Below are 8,959 nucleotides of genomic sequence, written 5' to 3' on the forward strand. Positions count from 1 at the left end.
GATGTCCGAGGGAAGCTTCACTCTTGAATCATTACAGCTTCAGCAAAGGGAGGGGTCTCTAACTTTGGCAGCCTTCTCCACCAGTCTGAGAACTGATTCTTTCTCCCAGCTCTGTCCCTGCTGATTGATGAGTAATTGATGCCTGCCCACTCTGTCACGAGTCTCCATGAGTTTGGGCATGTTGTGCATCCCTCTGTCAGCTCTGCTCCAGAACAGGCATCTGAATTGGTTTTGTTTCCTTTTATAGAATGCTTTTAACTGTCTTGGGGTCATTCCAGCCCTGACATTGGGTAGTATATGGGCAAAACCACTTGCAATTGCTTCTGTGCAATTTTTCAGTGTTTTTTTGTGCTTGTTTTTGTCTCTCTGGCCTGCTGTTTGATCCAGCTTTCCTGGAATACATGCAAAGAAATTTGGCCATAGCCTTCCTGTGACACAGGCTTCTTCTATTACTGTACCCTGGAAGAAAACCACATTTCTGTTTCTGTTGTCATCTCTTCTGTCCCAAGGGCTCGCACCCTCAGCCAGCATCTCTTTCCCCAGCCTCTTGGCCACATGACTGCTCTGCTTCCTTCATGTTCCACTTTCCACTTGGCCTGGCAGAAGCTCAGGCTGATCATGCCAATTGATTAAAATGACATTCGCAGTCCTATGATCATCACAGCCACAACAGACTTCACCTAAATTATTTTCTTCCTAGACCAATTTCCTATTTTTTCAAAATCCCAATTTTGTATAATTTAACAATCTGTTTATCGTAACCAGCCTGTCAACTCCCATCTGAAAATTGCCCATCCAGGTACCCCTGGGACCCTCCCCTCAAGAGGATATAAAAGGCATATAAAAGCCTGAATAATTACTGTATAAATGTGCTGATTTGACCCAGTTGTGAATCTGTTTAATCCACATCTCTAGATGCCCTGAGAATTGGGACCCTATTAAATGTTCTTTATTCACAGCTACAGAAAATCCCCTGCATTCCATTAAGCTGTTCCCTCAACACAGCAGGAAATTAACCTGATACGTTATGATTTGTCTTCAGCAAATCCAGTTGGCCTCCCAGCCTCCTTGCTCTGTTTTTCTCTAGGTGCACAGTAACTGATGGCTTTATTAATTGTTCAAACAACTCATCAAAAAGGCCCTAATCTGCCCTGTCCTCCCCATAGCCTCTTCAAACCAGGTACTTGCTTGCTTTTTGTGAAGCTTCTGAGTCTTTACTTCAGGTTCTGATGCTTGTCTGATGTTGGATAATAGCCCCCTGCCCAATGCTTTGTGTTTAACCTCTGAGGTTTACAGGATGTCATGGAGGGGGCAGAGGGAAGTTGCTGCAGTTCTCTTTGTGGGCTGTACCAGAGGAGGAGGGCTGGTGGTGAACTACAGGTTTCCAAATTCACAACGGTCCCATCAGGTCTTCCTGGACAAGGATCTCTTTGCAAGTAATTCTTTCCAGATTCCACCAGGTTTTTTATCACTATCTGTGAATGCATCAAAGCAAACCCTTCTTGGGTGGGGAACGACACAGAGGAGACATTTTCCTTTTCAGCTGCCTTTTTATATCTCTTTGCTCCCATTAAGTAGGTGAGCAGAAGCTTCCCCAAGCCATTCTGTGGGCTCCTTTATGCTTAGAAATCTTGTTCTCACTCCTTTGACCTGCTTTGCTAATGCACTGCTTCACTTCTCTTGCTTTGCCTCAGTACTGCTCTTTCTTGCTAATCCCGAAGAAAAATCTGCTTTCTTCTCCCATTCCCTTTACACAGAGGTTTTTAAAGGCTGCGATACTGCAGCCACATTGTGGTGGAAGGTGATGCGCAGATTGTTTTATCAACGGGGTTTTTTGGCATGTTGTGCTGCCTTTGAGGGGCTAAAGGAAGGAAGTTAGGAAGTTTTCTAACACTTTTTATTTCTTTTCCTTTGAAGCCTCAAGGATGTCATTTAAGGTCTGGGCTGCTTTGACAGAATGAATGGTTTGGATGTGAGCTTTTGGACCGTCACATTGCAGCTGGAGGAGTGTGTGGAAAGAGATTTCAGTATTTTTCCAAAACATTCACTGTCTTTGCAGTTAGACAGGTTTCATCAGTCTCAACATAGTCTGATTAGGGATTGATTTCTATGGGGGAAATTATATTAATTTGACTTTTAATTAAATGCAGTAGTCAGTGTAAACCTTCTTCCCACTGTACAAATAAATTAAGGGCTGCTTGTTGATTAGAAATAGGTTTAATTGATGAGACTTGCTGTGAAATAGGAGTGTCAGTACAACCTTGCACACTTCCAGCTCTAATGACACAAAAGCAGAACTGAATCGTGTTTTCCCCCCCGTGGTTAATGCCATTGTTTCATCCATTCTTTCATTCGTTCATCCTTCTCCAGATGATGTCAGTGTTTCATGCATTTCCTATTTCTTCAAAGTTTGTGGACTAATAGTAAGAAAACAATTTAAAAGCTCTTCTGGCCCTAATGCTCCTGGTTAATCCATGCAGAAGCAAGAGAGGATGTGCTCTGCTTGTACTTCCTTGCAGAATGAATGTTAAAGCTCTGACCCTAATTTCTGCAGTTTTGGGGCCCTTGTGTAAGCCAGTCTGGAGGGATCTGGTAAATTCCAGGCTGGCAGCCAGGCCTTGGCTGCCCACTGCACCATGAGCTAGGAGGAGTCCTGGGGTGTATTGTTATGGAGCAGCTTAGGTAGACTACAGGAAGCTTCTGAAGTTTATCCTTGTTACAGACTGACACCTCCCTGTGTAACTGTCTGGTCTTCCAACTCCAGAAGGGAGATGAGCTCTGGCTCCCTGTGCTGAGCTCTGGTGCTGGAGATAACTTGATTTAACTCTAATTTGAGCTACTCTTACCTTTTAAGCGGGTTGGCTCAGGCTGCCTGATTTCTCACAGCAGAAGAAATGCTGGGCAGAGATTTGTGTAAACGTCACTCTTGTGTGTTACCATGCCCACTCTTCTCCCCAAGTTGCGTTGAGGCAGATCTGCATCCATCTAGACTACTCTTGACCAAAGTCTGTGTCTAAAGCTTCTCTTGAAACCTGAAGTTGTCTTTAAATGAAACTAGCTCCGCAGGAGCTCCAGGTGAGCTACTTCACTGCTTCACAGCCCATAGGTTTTTAAAAGTACTTCCTCTTTTCCTGTGTAAATCTTCTTTGTCTTAAATTAGGCTGAATATTTCTTGCCCCATCCCTGGGGAGCCAGATAAATATTACTCACTGTTCTCTTTCTGACCTCATTTTACATAATGGAGTGTGTTTGTTCTGTTCCTCCTTCTCTTTGCAAACTAATCAGACTAATTAATTTCTTGTGCTTTACCCTATAGCTACAATTTTTGCTAAGCCCTGTGTTCTCATTGTGCCACTCCAGCCTCCCTTTCCGGGCTTGCAGAGACTCCTTGGAGACCTTGATTTGTATACAAGCTGGGAATGTTCTACTGTTGGTGCCTGGCCTCTGGCAGCAGTTCCTGGGGCCAGGAGCTCATTCCTGCTTGTTCTTTCTGTTGTTGGGACCCACAGAAATGTTTCTAGTCAGAATAAGGATACTGGCTTACACTACGTGTAGCATCTTTCCCTTTTCTTCAGGCAGTCACTTTCCCCAGGGCAGAGGACTCCCCACAGCTTGTTACCCTTGTTCTTTCCTTCTTGTAAGAACTGACTGGATCACTGGCATGGGAGCACTTGGTAGGACTGGGACCAGATCCTGTCAGTGGGACTCCTGTCTCCTGGCAGCACTGCCAACCAGTGTTCTGGAGACCACTTGCAGTGGTGTTTAACACAGGGTACAACCTGTGGTTATCTTGCAAGACATGGTCCCAAACTATTTGAGGATGGAGTAAGTAAAAAGACACCTAAAGAAGAGAGTTGAGGGGGTGCTCCAAGGGAACAAAGATGCTTGGAGTCTCTGCCAGCCATCCTGATGAAGGAGAGTTTGTGGTTTCTGCAGATGACGTAAAACTTAAGTGCTTTGTCTTTAAGGCTAGACATCTTTTCTGGCATGCTCAGGTTGTTAGGGTCTATGCAATGGGGCTCACTGGGGCTCATTTCGCAACTTTCCCTGTTAACCTTCCAAGTTTTGGTTTCCTTCCCTCTCTTACACAGTTCTGCCTTTTGGGTAGCTTTCTGCCCTTTCCCTCTTTTTCTCTCACCAGGGCAGCAAGTGGGACCCTTGGCAGTATGTGTGTGTGTGTGTGTATATATATATATATATATATATATATATATGTCCTCTTCCAGCCCCCAGTGCTGGATTCCTCATTATGCATCTATATAATTCTTCCCCCAGTGCTTTTATAAAGCACAAAACACTAACCAGGTCAGCAACAACCTTATTATCACAGGCTCCAAGTCTCTGGGAACTGTAATCCTGTTGTTTGGATGAGCTTGTGTCAGTTTTGCTTTCTGTCACTGCTGCACAGTTGCTGACACAGATGATGTTTGACTTTGTTTTCTCGTTGCCAAGTGTAGCTGAGACTGAGCCCAGTCTGGGGCCTCTGTGTTTGGCCAATGAGTCTGCAGGCATGAGGGGGGAAGGGAACCTGCTGTCAACAGGGTTGCCCAGCTCTTCTTCATGCTTTGTGGGTGACCAGAAGTCTGGGTGTCACTGAGGGATAAAGGTGTCTCTTCTTCAGAGACAGTGAGTGAGCCAGCTGCGTGTGTACGGCACTCAGAGTACACACAGCTGGCTCTGGACCCGGGGATTTCTTGCCAGCCTGGGTGATAATTTGTGTTCACAGCACAGTGGCATGGCCTCTGTCCTTTCCTTCAGTCTGTATCTTTGGCTCTGTGGGTTCTGGAGCAGGACAGAGGCCATGGCACTGCATTAATCTGGGAAATGCCGGCTGGCACTCCAGTGGGCACTGATAGAATATGATCTTCAAGCTGCAACCTGGGAGTGCTCATTTCCCCCATCTCTTTGCCCCAGAACAGGAAACACATCATAGCTCGTGCATTCACATAGAGCATCTTTTCCCATTCCTGTCTCATTGGGAATTGATTCTGCTTGCTGGGATGTCACTGTAGACATTCCTGTTTTTCCAAGAAACGGCTGAAACCTCAGCATTTCCTTGCTAGAGTCTCAGAGAGAGCTTGCTGCAGCAATTTCTGTGGAGCTGTAAATGCAAAACAGCTTCATGCTGAGCATGGAGGTCAGCAATGTCAAAACTACCAGGCTCATGAGGAGCCAGGAGGAGTCCCGTGGCTAAAACATCTCGTTTTGTTTCTGTCAGGTTCGGTCCATCAGCATCAATGTGAGGAAGAACCTTGCTTTCAACACGCTGAGCCAGGAACTGCTGCTGAAGGAATTCTCTACGATCTCCTGAAGCGGGGCCACTGCCGCTGCGCCGGCTGAGCAGAGACGGGCCCATGTGGGCAGGGACACTCCAGCTCTGCGGCCGGTCGCCCCTTGCCTCCTGCCTGCAGAAGGGACTGTGTTTCTTTTAGGGGAACGCCTTGCTGCTGTGTGTTTGATCCCGAAGGAATGTGTTTTCAACAGAACTTGGGCTGAGGAGAGGTGATTGGCATGTTGAGGAGGAAGCAATTTTTTATGGTGCCACAGGAGTGGGCAGCCGCTCCTGTGACATAGCAATGGGAGATTCCCTCCACAGCCTCAGGGAAGATGCACTGGAAACCTTTGTAGCAGAGCTGGGGAGAGCTCACAACTGAAATAATAAAACCAGCCCAGCTGCGTGAAACTGTTCTGGGTAGAGATTGCTCACCTGCTCTATGGGGAAAGCTCTCTGATCCCAAGTGAGAGCTGTTCTTTTCCATCAGCCTGTGTCAACGTGTCCTCCTGTAATGTAAGTCAAATCCACTCCCATCCCATTGGGAATGGCTTTGGATTATAAAACAGTTTCCCCAAGGAGCAGGCCTTGCTTACTGCTGTCTCCTGATGTCAGAAGGTATCACTTCAACCAAGCCATCAGATTACTGGAGAAGGGGAAACTTTGCCTCCAAGGCTGTTGGCTTACAGGGTCCGGGGTGAGCCAGTATACAAGAATATGGGTCATCAAACAGAGCACTTTGTTACTGGAGACGAGCTCTGCTTGGGGTCACTGTTCCTTGCCCCACCTCATCCGCTGTTTCTAAGGTAGAGGGACATTTTTAGATATTTGGTTTTCATGGGGCAGAGGAGAGGCTGACTCCTCCCCACTCACCTTATTGCCCATCAGAGACTGCTTTACGACAATCCTCCTCTTCCGCACAGGAACATCTGCCTTGCACATGTTTGCAGGTGCCTGGTGACCTTCATGCATGAAGTCGTCTCCAGTTTTTCCCTTGTGTGTAGCACACAGTTAAAATGCATCTGGAGAAGTAGTGACTTCACTTTCTTGCCCCTCCTCTCTTCACCAAGCGACTTACAGCCCCGGTCTGCTGAGAGCTTCCTAAGGAAGAGCTCTGGGATGATGCTGTGGGGCACAGGCAGACCCTTCTGCTCCAGAGCAGGTGCTTCAGAGGTGCCCAGATCTGGCAGAGCCTGTTCAGAGTGCTGTGTCGGGCTCACAGCTCAGGAATACACAACATAAACACCCGTTCCACACCTGTTCCCTGCTCATGCATTTTCAGCTCCCAGCAGTGATGCTATGATGTTAGGATCTGGCCTGACTTGGTGGACTGAAATAGAGAAGTTACTTAATCCCAGATCCACAGGGTTTTTTCCCCCCCTAGAAAACAGGTGGTTTTTTTTAAAAAGTGCCTAGTCCTGCCCTTAGCCTTGTAGGTTAGTGTGAGTAATGTGAATGTCATGCTCATTTACTACCATTTTTAGGCAAGGCTTTTTCATGCTAATGTGCGTTAATTGTGTTAATGTTTCATCTTACTTGCTATGAGCACGGGAAACAGAAAGCTGTGTCCTTGGCCACCCACTGGGCACAACACCTGATGAAGTCCCTGTGTTTTCCTTGGGAGCACCGGCCTCTCTCAGCAGAAGATACTATTCCTCAGCAGGGAATTGTCTGGCTTTTAACAGCTAAACCAGACACTTACTTGCTTTCTGCCATGCAAGTATATGGAAATATGTATGTGTCAGAGGGACAGTGCTTAGGAGAGCAAGCAGGCTCCATAAAATCACTGCTTGAGAACAGGCTGGGGCATGTAGAAGAGGCAGCTTCTCCAGTGGAAAATGAGGAACAGTTGTTTGCAGCATGAGGTGCTTGTCTGGGGGGGATACAGAGGGATTTCACCTCTGAGGGGGGAGTTCCTTCTCAAGGGGACTTGAGGTGCAGTCCCCAGCATTGTGACTGTTGGAACATTGAGTCATCCAGCTGTCTCCAATGCCTCCTGTTGTCTGAGCCCATTTAGGCTGAGCCTGGACACATACATGAGAGAGTTTGGAATGAGTCTGCTTCTGACTTGGCAACCTCTGGAATTTTCAGCTTCTCGCTCTGGGCTCAGCTATCAAAAGTCTTGTCTCCCTGAGGATGCTCCCTTGCTGGGATGATCATGGAAGCCCAGGCTGTGTGTGAGATCAGCTCCGGAGCCCAGCCCTCATCCAAGTCTGAGCTGGGGAAGACTGTGATACATGTCCTCTTGTCACACTGTCACTGAACCAAGCACTGTAAATGGATGTACATACAAACCTAGAGCTCAATAAATAGCAGAGCCCTGCCTGCCCAGAGTGTGCAATGTTTGTCATTCACAAGGGGGAGAGTGGGGTGGTTACGGGACTGGCCCTGTCACCATTTGATGGCACACTGGCTGCAGCAGGGCTGTCGCCTGCCCTTGGGCTCTTCCTGCCTGTGCAGAGGGAGGTGTGGTGCTGCAGTGATGCTTTGTCCTTGGTCCAGTCTGCAGGTACCATCCAGTAGTCAGCATCCATCTTCCTCTTTTGTGTCCCTGTGGCTGGCAGTAAGGAAACCATGAGCAAGGCTGAGAGCCCATGAGCAAGGGACCTGCCTGTGCATGGTGTGATGCTCTCCGCTGCTGGTGTCAGCAAACTCCTGCTCACAGATTCTGCTGCACGTTTGCCTGCTTTGTTAAACACCCTACTACTATTTGTGTTTTGAGGTCAGCTTGAACTGAGCAAAAAGTAATTTAAAGCTTAATGTTCAGCTTCAGGATGTGTGTGATGGCCTCAAACTTTCCCGCATCTGATCTGAGCAGGTGAGTGTATTTTGTTATATCTAATTCATAACTCTGTCTGTTACTGGAAGAGCTGTTTCTGAGGCTTAGAGAATGTGGGGAGAAATCATATTGCTGCCTTTAAATTATGCAGCAGCTGCAGGGAGACAAATATTTTACAAAATAATGACCGAATTCTGGAAGACAGTTGAATTTGAGCTAAACTTTGGAGGGAGTTACTAAAAACTGTTTTGTAAGTGCCACTGTGATTTTTGATCTCTTTTTCCTTAGCTCTTACAGGTCCAACTTTTCATGCAGACTTGAGAGAGAGAGGCAGCTCCTCAGGAGCTGAGTCCTCCCTGCACGGGCTGGCAGCTTCCCATGATGTTTTGTCTGTTCTTTGGGGCTGCCAGGAGCACGTAGAACCAACCCCGTGATCGTGTACAGCAGCCAGAAGGTAGAGTGCACCTTTGCCCACCTGCTGCACTTGGTTTGCAAACCTCTTTGTCCTCTTCCTTGTCATGGCTCTTGCCTGCTCTGGTCCCATATCCACGGCACAGGGACTGAGCTGCCTTCCATGTGACCTGCCTTCCATGTGAGCATGTCCTGGTGTCTGTTGTGGGGTGCTTTTCTCTTCCTGCTTGAAGAATTGGACACTTCCTGCTCCAGGGTCCTGTAGACTGTTGCACGGTGGATATCAGGAGGAGAAGTCCCAGAAAGGGATGTCTCCTAGAGGCACTTGCACAAGGGATCAACTTCAGTGTGCTCCACCTGCTTCCCCGCACTTCCCTCTCAGGGTGGAGCTGCTCTCTTTCCAGTCCAGGGCAGGCAGAGGAGTGGCTGTCCCCCTGCCAAGTCACAACTGCCAATGTGTGTATTGGGACAGTGTGTGGCCAGCAGTCAATTGTAAG

The 8,959-nt window shown here is 47.6% G+C and overlaps 1 protein-coding gene across 1 annotated transcript in view; it reads left to right on the forward strand.

Annotated features, from left to right (window-relative positions):
- Positions 1–7,600, forward strand: part of LOC121673111 (armadillo-like helical domain-containing protein 3) — a 117,923-nt gene extending 110,323 nt beyond the window's left edge. The window contains exon 25 of the mRNA XM_042046172.1: positions 5,219–7,600. Coding sequence (XP_041902106.1) covers positions 5,219–5,311 — 93 coding nt within the window. The 3' untranslated portion in view covers positions 5,312–7,600. The remainder of the gene's footprint in view (positions 1–5,218) is intronic.
- The last annotated feature ends 1,359 nt before the right edge of the window (positions 7,601–8,959 follow it).

The sequence above is a fragment of the Corvus kubaryi genome, unplaced genomic scaffold, assembly GCF_017639235.1.
Source record: "Corvus kubaryi isolate FWS band 111438036 unplaced genomic scaffold, C.kubaryi_AGA036_p1.0 65199, whole genome shotgun sequence".
NCBI lineage: Eukaryota > Metazoa > Chordata > Aves > Passeriformes > Corvidae > Corvus > Corvus kubaryi.